This window comes from Dromaius novaehollandiae, chromosome W, assembly GCF_036370855.1.
Source record: "Dromaius novaehollandiae isolate bDroNov1 chromosome W, bDroNov1.hap1, whole genome shotgun sequence".
NCBI lineage: Eukaryota > Metazoa > Chordata > Aves > Casuariiformes > Dromaiidae > Dromaius > Dromaius novaehollandiae.
In genome coordinates, this window is record NC_088130.1 from 14,538,027 (window position 1) to 14,552,220 (window position 14,194).

At 40.2% G+C, this 14,194-nt stretch overlaps 1 protein-coding gene across 3 annotated transcripts in view; it reads right to left on the reverse strand.

The window, feature by feature from the left end:
- Positions 1–14,194, reverse strand: part of LOC135323550 (E3 ubiquitin-protein ligase RNF38-like) — a 178,458-nt gene that overhangs the window by 82,196 nt on the left and 82,068 nt on the right. For all 3 annotated transcript variants that reach the window (XM_064500271.1, XM_064500270.1, XM_064500272.1), the window contains exon 3: positions 293–363. In XM_064500271.1, the coding sequence (XP_064356341.1) occupies positions 293–363 (71 nt within the window). The remainder of the gene's footprint in view (positions 1–292; positions 364–14,194) is intronic.

Consider the following 14,194-nt stretch of genomic DNA (forward strand, 5'->3'; position numbering starts at 1 on the left):
TGTGATTGCTGTATTTTGCTAAGTGTATACACTTATATTGTGATTTCAGTATATTGCTGTATCACTCTGCTAAATCAAAAATCCCCTGTAAAATCAAATATCTTCAAAGTAAACTTTTATTTTAAACATTGCCCTCTCTGTGTGTGGAACATCTAAAAGAACCTGGTCAGAGAGTACTGGACTCTGACATTTAGCTACCAGGCCTGGAAAAAAAACCACTATTAGTACAATAAAAGTGATGTGTTTCATAAAAAAATGCATCTTGTAAATGGAACATTTATGCAAATCTCACCTTGTCACTTTCATTACTGCAAATGTGATCTTGATGGATTGACTGGCATTGAAAGGAAGTGCCAATGCTACCTACAAGAGAAAGGGGGTGAGAAAAGAAAAAAAAATCATTAAAATGAAAACCCAATTCCTATGAACACTAAAAATAAATATAGACAAATGTAGCAGCCAGAAATTATTTTTATATGGCAGAGAGATTTACTTGCCAAACATCTGTCAGACAGCTCTTGTATTTAATTCTGACAATAAGCATCAGAGAGACATTTTTCAACGTGCTAGCAATAACTTCACCTGGATTTTTTTAAAAACACTTAAAGAGAACAAAATTAACACCGGTTCATCAATCCAAAACAAACATATGCAGTAAAATACATATGCGCAAACTTAAGTAAGGAAAAGCTACACACTTCATGTTAAGATAGTCTTGTCACATGCTCTCTACTATGAAATAATTTTCAGCACCTTGTGTAGCTAGCAAACAATAATTCCCTTCCATTGATACGTTAATAACAACAGTGAGTGGAAAAATCCAGGGTGAAGAAGGCAAAGCATTCTTTTATTGATATTACTTTTGCTTATACTGGAATTTCTGCCAACTTAAGTTTTTTCATGGGTTTCTTCATGCCACATTCTGTCATGTGGCAGAGCATACCTCTGCAAAGGCTTACCAGCCCTGAGACTTCTGTCCAAGGAGGGTGACAAAGTAATGTTTGATTCTATTCAGGCAAATGTATTCTTAAATACATTTACAAAACTTACACCGTAAAGTTTTGTTTCATGTGTTTTGTCTCCCTCCAGATACACGTTTAACATTGCCAATGAAAGTGTTCTTGCTCAGAAAATATGGGGGGGGGCGCTGTTGATGTTGTTTTTATGCTTCTTGGAGTGTCTTTAAACCAAAATTAAAATCTACACAATTTAAAGAGAACAACTGACAACATAGATACCCTGTTTTACTTTATAAACTTCTGTAACATGTATTTATGCTGCCCATATGTTTTGTTAACAGGATGAAAGGTTGGCACTCCTCCTTTCTTAGCAAACCCAGGGAGATCCTTTTCTCCTCTATTCCTTGCTTTATCATCTCCAGGGCAATTGTAAGCCTATTTTGATGGAATAAAGCCACTTTGTAAATAATATATGCCTTATTACCATGTCAAAACTCTTGATAATTGGTCTAGTATCAGTTTGGTAATCTTTACTAGTCTGAAAAGAATTTGTATTTGTCCATGACATATTAGACTTCATAATCACATTCCAATTACTGTCTTAGCTTTTCCTCCTCTGCCATGTTCAGTTCCATCATGACTTTAGCAACAGTTCTCAAAGACTGCTGGAGATAAGAGTTGCATGTTTTATACCACTGGAAAACTGGGACTCCTGGCTGCTTTCATATGATACAAATGATTAAAAAAAAATTATCAACTGCCATCTGGAGAATTGCTAAGCTGTACTGAAATCCTCCTTCCCCCCCCCCAATATGGTAACCAAAATAATTAGAAGCTGGGAACAGTTTTTGGCTGACATGCAAATGAATACATGTACAGAGCCTGCATGTTGTGGAAAAAAAATAGTCTCCATCTTCCCACCGAGCAAAGACACTTTTTCAAAAAAAAGCAAGTAGAAAAGAGTCTCATTTGTAAAGCTGCATTATCTCATGGTTTCCTTGCAGAAGAGCTACCTAAAACTTTTCCCTAACAGTTTCTCAGTGGATTTTTTTTGTTAAAGTTTTGAAATGTGGATATTTTTATTTTGTAAGATTTACGAGGAATTTGACATACGCCATTTTTATACATCTTTGCGGTCCACATGTTGCTTTGGACCATAAGAGGACTAACCAAAGATCTTGTAAGAATGCTTGACAAAACACAGACCAGCCACAGGCAGAAATCATTGCCAGTGCAAGGTCTCCTTAGACACCTCTCTCAATACAGTTACTTGGAAAAAAACCATCTTAATATGTCATTACTCATTGACATCACTACTTCAGTTAAATGAAAATCTATCAAACATTAAAATTTAATTTAATAATTTTTTTCTTACTTTTAAAATAGAAAGTCAAGAATTATCAATGTGGGCTTCAGATAATTGGCGAGTACATTCACTTTGGTGTAAAATTGTTTTGTTCAAGGACATGATCTTCAGGGTGAATTTTTTAGAAGAGTTTTAATCCCTCCATTTTCAAATGGAAAGAGTGCTTAAGAGCATGTCTTTTGGTTATTCTCCCCCTTCCCAAGATTTGCACATTCCAAGATTTCACATGTTATCCGAACTGTGTTTTCCTGCAAGGATGGGAAATCCTGTCCCCTCTGCCACCATGCTCCCCCATCATTTCCAAGAAAGGAAAACTTTTCAAAGGCAGATGACAGTCAAGCTCTTAGTAATACCATAATTTTATTTTAGGAAAGAAAAAAAATAGCCAAAAAATTTGCTAGAATCTCCCTACTAGTCTGAAAAATCCCACCATGATTTCACTATATTGAAATTGCTAATTTGCTACAGACTAGTTAAGTAGCACATAAATTTAATAAATGACCATTAAACCTAGATAAGAGGGTCAAAGCAGTGCTTTACTGTTTTTTGGCTTGAGCTTACAAAATTGATACCAGTTGCAAACTAAAAGTTTGGTTTGGCTTTGCCTTCCAGACACCATATTTGCAATTATTGCTTCATATAGCCAGGTTCTCTGGCTGCACTTCACCCAGAGATAAGAAATGCACATTTGCACAATAACAATGATGCTAATTACAATACACTAACTGTGCAATTCATTTTACATCTGGTTCTAGAAACCCTGGAGGTAATCAGGGAAAGAGGAAAGAATTTAAATAATTTCTTGTAGCATTTAATCAGTTTAATCTTCTCTTATGTGGCACACCACATTGCTTTCCCAGTTATATGAGGTGAATTGCAGTCTTTATAAATAAAAAAGCTGACAGGACAATGTACGTGTAGTGTTCAGAGCAGAGCCAAAGTTTTTCTCATGAGACAAAGTAGTCATCTATCACCTAAAAACATGCTACTAATTGAGAAACAGTGCAAATCATATATTATGAGACACCAATTCTTAGAAGAGGAGAAAACAATAATTAAAGTAACTAAGAAGTTAAGAAATATCAAACATAATGCAGCTTAAAACAGTAATTCTCCTCATCTTATCAAGAGTATAATATTGCCATCCAAGCACAAAATTAAGAACACTGGAAAAAACACTCCACAGACTGCTTTTTATCATTTATTTGAAAATCATAACTATTTATTCAATTTACCATAAATACATAATCTCTCTCTAGCAGAGGCCTTCAAAATCCACCCTCCCAGGCCACTGACTCCTGACAAGCTAAACTCTTCTGCAGCTGCAAAAGACTGTAATATGTAGTAACATAAAATACAAATTTGTCAGAGGTGTCCTGTTTCCCCCACTGTCAATTCCCTTCCTTATGAGCATTTAAATATAAGCAAAAAACATGGTGTCCCAGAGCAGATGACAGATCTACACTCAATTTTCTTGGGACCTATCTGCAATAGAAATGGGTGCCATATACCACCAGAAATCTTCATCTTCCCTTTCTTATGAATGTGCTCGTAGCTCTGTGACATCTTGAGGCACTAGCTCATAGTGATCCAGAACCTCCAAATTGATGAATATTAATGTCTCATGATATTTTGTGTTTCCTTTAAATATCCAACTCATGGAGTGCTGTTGCTGCGTGAAAGATATCAGAACATTCTCTGTTTTTAAATTACATTTATAGACAACATACTTGTGAAGAAGAACATAAAAAAAACATTAAATGTAACCAATAATTTTGGAGAAAAAAACATGACAACAGAAAAAAAGAGCCATATATTTTTTAAAAATCATTTTTAAGCCAACTCCTGGATTTTTAGTGTCCATCCCATGATTTCACAGAACTTTTGAGTTGGCTGTATAGTCAACACAAAGCTCTTTGACAGAAGAGTCTCCACCCAAAATAGTTTATAGTCTGTTAAAACATGAGACTCACAAAAAACCTTAGGTGAATATAATAGCACAAGGACAACAATACTGTAGTTAATTAGTCACATAATTTCAGTCTCATGCTATGTATACGAAACTGCTGTTCATAAACAACATGAATAAGCAGGTTTTGTAAAATGTGGCTCATCAACACTGGAAGGGACAAACTTGCAGTTAAAATTTTAAACATCCCAAACTCTCACTCCCAGGTTTTTCTTTTATACTAAAAATTTAAGATTTTATTGCTTTGTTTTCCTATCTCTATGAACTACTGCAGAACTTTCAGGATGACAGAGATTCTGCAAGTGAAATATGACTGAGATGAGAATTGATTTTTATTCAGAGTTGTTGTGTTTAAAAAATACATATCCATATTTACCATTGTTGTAAAGGAGTGCATTATAAGAGTCAAACCTCCCCAACATGCTACTTTACTGTAGGTGCGCACACACAGAATCACAGAATCACAGAAGGGTTGAGGTTGGAAGGGACCTCTGGAGATCATCTAGTCCAACCCCCCTGCTCAAGCAGGGTCACCTAGAGCACATTGCCCAGGACCCTGTCCAGATGGCTTTTGAATATCTCCAAGGAAGGAGACTCCACAACTTCTCTGGGTAACCTGTTCCAGTGCTCAGTCACCCTCATGATAAAGTTTTTCCTTAGATCCAGACAGACCTTCCTGTGTTTCAGTTTGTGCCTGTTGCCTCTCATCCTGTCACTGGGCACCATTGAGAAGTCTGGCCCCATCCTGTGTGTGTGTGCACACATCCCTACCTCACTCCTCTAGCAAGTCCCAGTAAAACCCAAAATAACAGCTGACATCTACACAGTCATTAAAAATACTCTACCACCTATTGAGCCTTTTGTTTGTTTAAAACTTATCTGTAGATCACAAAGCAGCAAAAACAAGAACATATTTTGAGAAGGCACAGGTCACCTTAAGGCTGCAAAGAAAGTTTAAGGAATAATGCATGGATGAGAGAAAGAGACCATGGACTGCCTCTGGAGAAGAACAATCAGCAACACAGCCTGAGGAATTTCTATGATTGTAATACAACCCACTAGATGCAAGAAACTCATAATTAAGTCAAACATGACAAATCTCTCAGTTCTCTTCAATGAAAGAAAAAAAAAATGACACTGGTCCCATTTTTCAAATTTGTTCATCAGCATGCAGTCCAAAACGCAACCAAAAGTGGTTTGTCTTTAAGTTACACAACCAGTGCCTTTAAGGTCTGCTGGTTATGCTTGTATCCAAGGCCGTAGGCTTTCTGCCTATCACAGCAGGGACAAAATTAAACTAGAGGACTTATTTTAAGATAAAAAGAAATAATGAAAACAGTTATGACAAATTCTTGCATATATGCTTGTTTTAATCATCTACATATTTGGATACTGGGAGAAATTTCCAGAGGTGGTGCATTTAATGACATCTAAACACATGTGAATCCACTTTGGGAGAAAACAAATTTTAAGTGACTCAATAACATGGATTATGTAAAGAATAACTTGTATTATATAAAGAAAAGCACATGGTATCACAGCCCTGAGTGTACCAATAGGTCTTAATTGCCCTGACCAGCCTCACCTGGGACCTCCATCCACACCCTCTGCCCATTGATCCAGGACTCCATTTAAGCTCAGGCCTGAGCCATTGTTCTTTACTTCAGCTATGTTGTAGGTATTTCTGTTTTCAGTTCTGTCTCCTAGCTAGACCTTGAGCCTACATTGTAGTCTTGTCTCCGGTTCTGTCTCCTGCTGTTTTCTCACTGGACCCCCTGGATGGACCATGGCCTTGGTTTATCACTTCACCTTGTCTGGGATTGTCAGTGGAATCTGTTATCACTACCTTGTTCTGATACTGTGGGACTGTGCCCTGGCGGGTGAAGGTACTGCCCCTGCCTCCACTGTGGTCACCCTTGGCTTCTAGTTTGTCACCCATCATGGAGCAGTCCTGGTCTTGCTGTTCCCTGGCACATGGCACACTGTTCCTCTTAAATACTTTTTTTTTTTTTTTGAGAACAGCAATTAGAGATGTGATTGTATATATGATTTGACTTTGTTCTAGCTATAATGGATAGTGATAGCAGCATAGCCACAACAATTCCTTCAGCTGCCAAATATAGACTTAGGGTCCCAGGCAGGCTTCGGCAGCCCATGTTGTCATAGCTTCGATTCTATGAATATCCACAGAAGTAAGAAGAAATCTAGCTGTAGAGAGCACAGAATATGGCAAGCTTCAGTTTTTTCCAGGGACTTTTCTGGGTTTCTCACCATACCCATTCAAATTTTGATTAACTGCTTATTAATATTCTATAGTAAAGTAGCAACATATAAAACATGACCCCAAAATCCAAGGTTAAAGATTTTAAAGGCATCCTGTCTACGCTGCACCAATTCACTGGTTGAGCTCACCTAGTCTTTCACCCAATGCAAACTTGTGGAAGTGACTCTGTCAGGACCCTGAGGGCACTAATAGGCCTTAATGGCCCTGACCAGCCTCACCTAGGGCCTCCACCCACACCCTCTGCCTATGGGCCCAGGAGCTCTGTTTAAGCTGAGGCCTGGGCCTTCACTTTCTGCTTGAGCTATGTTGTATGTGTACCTGTCTCTAGCTCTGCCATAGCTGTATCTGGCTGTGAACCCTATTGATCTGGACCCTGACCCATGGACTGATTTCCTGGCTTGACATCAGCTCTGCCTTGTTACTATGGTCCTGCCTGGCAATCACTGGATTGTGTCTGGCCCTGGTTACCACCACTGATCCTGACCTATGGGTTGACTTCCTGGCTTGACCTCAAACCTGCTTTGTCATCACAAACTTGTCTGGCAATATGAGCTCTTGGTTGACCCCGGCTCCCAGCCCTGCCCTGCTCACCTTGCTCAGGTACTGTGGGACTGGGCCCTTGCTGGCAAGGCTCCTGGCCTTGTTATCACACTTGGTTCCTGCCTCGCTGTCCCTTAGGGAACAGCCAGCATTTGATGCTTCCTGATAGTTAGCTCAGGCCTTCTTGAGCCCTGAGCTGAGCACTACCGAGCCTGGCCCACAGCTGTGCAGGGACTTGCCCCTATGGATCCTCCTGAGCAACCAGTCTGGCCTTGGGCTCTGATTTCCCCACAGTGCCTACTCAGCCCCAGGCTCCTGAGTGAACCCCATTCCCCAGTGCTGCCTGGCCTCTGGGGCTCCAGTGCAAGTCTGCTTAGAAAAAACATTTAGAGATGCTACCTATTGTCAGGGAGCAGCAAGGGCCAGCTGCTTTGCAAGGGAAGGTGAGCTGGGAGCTGAGCATGTTAGGAAGGCAGGCAGGCAGGAGCAGTGACCTCACCAACAAGGAGGCAGGATGCTGAGCCAACAGGTCAGGGTCAGGATCAGGCCCGGAGACAATGGTCAGGGTCAGCCTCAGTCCAGTGATCACCCAACAAGTCTGCAGTGATGAGGCAGGTCTGAAGTCAAGCCAGGAAGCCAAGTCAGCAGGTCTGGATCAAGGTTAGAATCAAGGAGGTACGAGACCAGGTGCAGACATAGCTGCTACACAGCTGTGATGTTGCACAGGCAGGAGCCAACAGTAAAGCCTCAGCTTAAAAGCAGCGTCCAGGATGCAGCAAATGCATGGAAACTGCTAAAGACTGCTACAGAGTAGGTTCAGCCTCTTCATTAATTACTGCCTTCACAAAACTTGCAGTTGACAGGATGACGCATTCTTGTAAGAAACAACCACAGATGGCCAGCCTACCTCGAAAGGTATGAGGAAGAGAGTCTGGAGGTTAAATTTCCTGTGGTCTAGGAGCCTTAGCTAAAAACAAGGGAAGCCATTCTTGCAGAAGATTAGTATCATTTGTTTGCTGACAACATTCCTCTGCTTGGGATGCACTATATTTAGACTAATTATCTCTTCCTAAGTCAAGAGCCTTTCAAACTGCAATGAAGAAGTTATTTAACAATAGGCACAAAGAATATTTTGCCCTTTACAAAAATCAAAGGCAAGTTCAATAAATGACTTGGTGCCAGTCACACTAGCTATTCAGCCTGAACAAGGAAGGAATAGCAGCAAGTTAACCAGGTTAACCTCTGGCCAGGAGCACTGAAACTCTTGGCACTGAAATCAGACTGTGAAGTAGAATACGTTGCATCTCAACTGGAAGGTACAGCTATGATAGTTATATAGAATGCACATTAGAATGGACATTCTTTCTTCTTTTTCTAAGCTCAAATGCATTGAAATTCTAGATTTCCCAGAGATTTGCATTCACTCCCTAATTCTTGTGGCTGATGAGCACAGAGCTCACATATCCAGGAGGCCAAAGGCTGGATCACAGCCCTAGCTAGGGAACAGCCTAAAGTCACTGGAGTAACTCCACACAAATGTCAAATGCCATCTGAGTTTCCCTCCCTTCCATCCTCCTCCTCCTACATGTTAAGAAATTTACAATCTCATTCAACTGCAGACAGTGCAGGTCTGCTAGCATTTTCTAACTCCTGGTCCCTTCTTCTGTGCCCCCAGCCCACCCTGCCTTGTTGATATGCCTGCCAGTGCTTTCTCCTGTGTTTCCCCACCAAGTATCCCAACCTTAAATGATACTGTCATCAGTCCCAGCATACTTGTTTAACAAATTATATATCATGGACATTATAAAGCCAAAGCAATATCTGAAGGCCCTGGTAGAGGTCTATAAGAGGTGCTCTCTCTGCCAGTGATTTAGGAAATTGATCAGAAGGAGTTTGGGAAACAGACTCCCTGCGTAAAAAGTATGAGGGAACATGATGGAAATGAGACAACCATAAGCTCATGGGGAAGTCTGGGCCTATGCTTATTTTGAAAAATAAACCTAAAGATCCCACACACACATCACTGAATGACACCTGTCAGACACTTTAGGAAAACAACAGAGGAACTCAAAAGAGATATTTAGGATTTTAAAATCTTTAAGTTCACTTCATTTTTAAAAGAGGCAGAGTTTTACAAGAGAACAGAGAAAAGTTACCTTAAAACAAGAGATGTCTGAATACTGAGGAAAGCCACTAAGCCTCAAACATAGAGCTTGTTTATCTGTAAGCCGGAAATGAAGAAAGGAATTTTTAATTCAGATGCAGTTCACTGCAAGTCTGCATAAATACTCCTACTGCAAATAAAGAACATCTTATTTTAATGTAATGAACTGAAATTCAACAAATACAAATCAGGACGGTCCAGGGACAAATTTACCCTACAATAACAATCTGAATTTAATGTTTTATCTATTCTGCTCCTATGCAAGTAAACAAAACTGTAATAATTCCTCTCCATCCCATGTAGTAAATCATTATGGCCTAGTTGCTGCCTTTCCTCCTCCGGGCTAACTTCAGAGAACTCCAGCTCCATCTTTTCTAGCAAACAGTTATATTGGACTGATTTGTAATCCATGGGTTCAGCCACATTGTTTAATCCCCTTTATTCTGTTAGTGTTTAGTATTATATCAATTTTTTTCCTCAACTGAAACTGCAATATTACTAGATAAGCAAAGACTTTTAGTGAGCATATAATAATTTGACAACAAAACTTTTTATAACTATTTCCACACAAAATTTATATGGATAAACTGTAGTAACTGGCATGTCTGAGACAAATTATCAGCTTAAGTAAAATTTCAAATAAAATGAACATACGACCCTTCCCCTTACATTCAAAGAATTGTTGAAGAGAGGTGTTAGAGCCTATTGAGTTCATAGGTTTAAGAGCTTATCTGTATACACTGTAAAAATCCCTATGAAAATCAAGTTATTGCATGCGCTGAACACTTCAACATTTAATGTTATTTTAAAAAATCAATATATACAAAAGTCAGTCATTACTGTCAGCACTTTTCATTCCAAACATTCCTAAAAAACAAAATCCATTTAAGATTTTATTTAACTGCAAAACTAGTATTTTAAAGTTTGTATTTTCATATCTTTTTAGTACATACGTAAAACAAACACTTTCTATAAGGCTACTAACAGCTGCGTGCTTTGCTCTCAGGATCAGTTTTTCCAGTTTGTTCAAGAGCCAATTCACTATATTGCTGGTAATCTTGGTTCTCAAAACTCTCAAGAGGTGAAGTGCAACTGACAAAACTACACAACAAAGTGTCAACTAACTGCTAGAACATTACTCTAGCTCATAGTGGCAAGGCACAGTAACAGAGAAAAAAACCAACTGCATAAAGCAGCAGGGTCAAAGCACTGTTTGTGTCAAATATGCTACTAAAGTTAGTTAAAAGTAGGAAGTCATCTTCTATTCCCAAAGCAATCTCTGTAATCTGACACTAAGAAGAAGTGATCTTCCTAAAATGATGTAAAATATGAAATTCTAGTATGTCATCATACGAATGTTCTAAAAAAAGATGTCAAAACTGTGCTGTAATTAACAGATTTTTTATATTATTTTACATTTCATTCAAGATCTACTTTAAAATAGAAATTTAAAAGCTATTCCTGCAGTTTTTATATAACATAACAGTATTTATAACAGCACACTCCCAATTGCTTTGCAGCTCTTTAGAGTAAAACTTCCTCTGAGTGTTACAACAAGATGTATTTAATGGACACTTTATAAATAGAGGATGTTCAAAGAAAGATGGGTCTGGCAAACAGGACAAAATAAAGTTAAGACCATTTCCCCTTCACTACATTCCCTCCGTGTCTTTTAAGGAAATGTATCAATTCTCCCCCATATCATCCCATCTCTGATGAACTGGGCTCAAAAAATCCACTCTTTTGGGGATATCCAGTGCAAGAGTCTAACCACAAAAGATTTTCAGTAAGTTGAGACTAGGAAAACATTTGAGAATGTTGCATCAGCAAGTTCAGTCAGATGATTAGATAAGTAAATCTCTATGGAAATTCTGTGTGCATTACCTAAACATTTAATAGGGCACAGGCTTATTTGAGAAAGAAGGGGGGGGGGGGGAAGTGCTTGTGTGATTGCAGGAAAATTTGTGTAACAAAACTCAGTGGGAGATCTTATGGAAGAAGAAGGTGATTTTATTATACAAAATCTTTCAACAAGTTGATTTTACCCAATCACTCTCTCACACCCACATATTCACAAGCACCAAGATGTATGTGTCTAAGTGGTCTGGCCAGGATCACTTGTGTGCAACACTGAGGCCAAAGGATGCTGGCTGTCAAGTCCTCACTACATCTCTTGGGTTCCTCTTGATTGGCAACAATGAACTATTTTTGGCCAGATCTTTTATGCCCTATAGGAGTCAACAGTTGTTATGGGGTGGTCCTTTGCTTCAGAATCTTGTGAACTTTGGTCTCCATCAGTCTTAGGCAAGGTTGCTGCTCACTGTCTGTTTTCCTGTTGGGCTAACAGGAAAAGGAATGGCATATGTAATATGCTGCCAGCTTGTTGTCATCCTCCTGTTGTTAGAGTGCAGGCCCTTCTGCTGACAAGTCATCTGTGCTGTGGTCTGACCAGAGTGCAGGCCTTCTGGTTGTGACAGAAACACTTTCCTCAATTTCACTGCTGAGAACAGTGTCCTGGGAGTCGTGTTCTTCATTATCCATACAGGTCATTCTTTTAACCCTTGTTCTGCTGCTTCTTCTGGTGCTTTCTCACACACACACACATTTGCATTCATATTTCATTCATACCAATCTTCATATTTCTGTTACAAATCTCTACATGATCACTGATTAGAAGGTATACAAAGCCGATCCATTATGACCACTCCCTGGAAATACAGAAGGACCACCTAATACACACGTACACACATACCAACCTTCACAAAACAAAGTTTCCAAATACCCGTTTATTTCCACAGCTGGTTGTTCATGTTTCCTAAGGACTGATCTCCCTATACATTTGGGTATCCCCCTTAATAGAAGGTTTCCATGTTGTCAGTGACAAGGCCTACAGATTCAGCAGAGGATATTCCTGCTGGGCTTGCAGTCAGGGCCTTAAACCAAACCAACAGCACAATGATCAATCCCTCTTGCCTGAACAGTCAACCTGCTGAGATCTTCTCCAGTAAAGAAAATCTTCTGAACTTATTTTCTAAACAACTGATATCAACTTAAATTGCAACTTGGAACACACCTACTCTATTGCAGAGCATAAAACATACTTCCTCTTAGCTACAATATTACAGAAATCTTCTGAGATCTACTCACAAAGAAACTTGTAATTTTGTACTTTGGGAGAAGTATAAAAACTGATGTATTTTCCATTCACAAAATAACAGAATTGTTGCGGTTGGAAGCGACCTCTGGAGATCATCTAGTCCAACCCCTCTGCTCAAATCAGGGTCAACTAGAGCAGGTTGCTCAGGGCCTTGTCCAGTTGGGTTTTTGAATATCTCCAAGGATGGAGACTCCACAGCCTCTCTGGGCAACCTGTTCCAGTGTTGGACCACCCTCACAGTAAACTGTTTTTCCTTATTTTCAGACAGAATTCCCTGTGTTTCAATTTGTGCCCATTGCCTCTTGTCCTGTCATCGGGTGCCACTGAGAAGAGTCTGGCTCCATCTTCTTTACTGCCCTTTGTAATGATCCTAACTGGAAGACCATTTTACATCAAGGAGTTAGTGGTCCATGTAACAGTTAACCTGAGTAGGTGCAGGCTTGTGCTGTGATGCGCTGCACTATGCTGCATGTATAGTTTGGCCTTTTTGCCCGTGCTGTGCTGCACATATCCCTTGGCCACAAACTTAGCTAGCTACTTGTAATGAAGGAGCCTGTAGGCAACTCCCACTTGGCACTGGTGATTACACCGCCTGCATGGCCTTGTTTTTATCTAAAACTGCAGCAACAATTTCTCATGGGAACATCCTTTTTGTAGAAATGATGAATAGAATTGTTTTAAGAAAATCCTATAAGAGCTCAGAAGACCAAAATGGGGTAACCTTTCCACGGATGGGATCTGCACAGCATGCTGCGCCCTGATTGGAGGCCCGTTTGATGCTGCACAACTCAGGGTTCCCAGAATCTGAAGGGACGTAAGATTATCTATACTAATCGTCTTTTTCCCTTATAGCATTAGCTCTAATAAATGGCATTTTAAGTGATACTTTACAGAGTCTGAGTGCCTTTCTTACTGGGATCATAACAAACCAGCACCTCCTGGTGCAAAACATTTGATGTAGTCAGCAGGATCCCGGTGAGAAATGCCTTTCTGGAAAAAGGAGAGTGAGGAACAGATAGAATGGGTGCCTGGCTGGCCCTGCACGTAGCCGTGGGGTTGCATAGTGTTGCACTATGCAAGCACGTTGCATAGTGTTTGGCCCAGATGACCTCCCTAGTGAGTTGGGAAAATGAGAAGGGGTTATCTGAATATCCCACCCCAGCTGAAATATTAACTTGCCTCAAAAAACAAGGGGTGGGGAAAGGAAAAACTCAGCAAGATTTGCATTGTGTTTGGTTGTTACTAACATGCTTGAAGCGAACACGTGAATGTTTAGATCTATCGTGAAAAGAAGTGCATGAGCTGCAAATGCAGCAGTGTATGGAAGCCCTTGATCAGCAAACGGCGGGGCTTGTGCATGCAGTATTGGGGGAGGGGGGGGTGTGGGGGAGGGCATGTGGAGCATCCCAGGAAGGAAAACGCTGGAGCACAAGCCATTTGCCAGGGGAGTGAATGGTGGGATGGAGATCTCTGGGACTCCGGTAATGAGGAGTGGACAGAAGGGTCGGAGGATGAGAACAGCAACAGTATCCCTGTCCCGCCGTTAGTGATTAACAAAGCAAAGGGGCCCCTGGGGGTGCCCCAGCATACCGTCTTGGTACACACAACCTGAGTTGCAAAATTTGGCGAAAACATGCTGGCAAAAGCTGGGAGAAAGGCTGGGACAGTGGTTATTGTGAGTATGGGACCTTGGAGGAGATAGTGTCCATTTACATCCTCAAGAATTAATGCGTTTGGGTGCCCTATGATTACCCA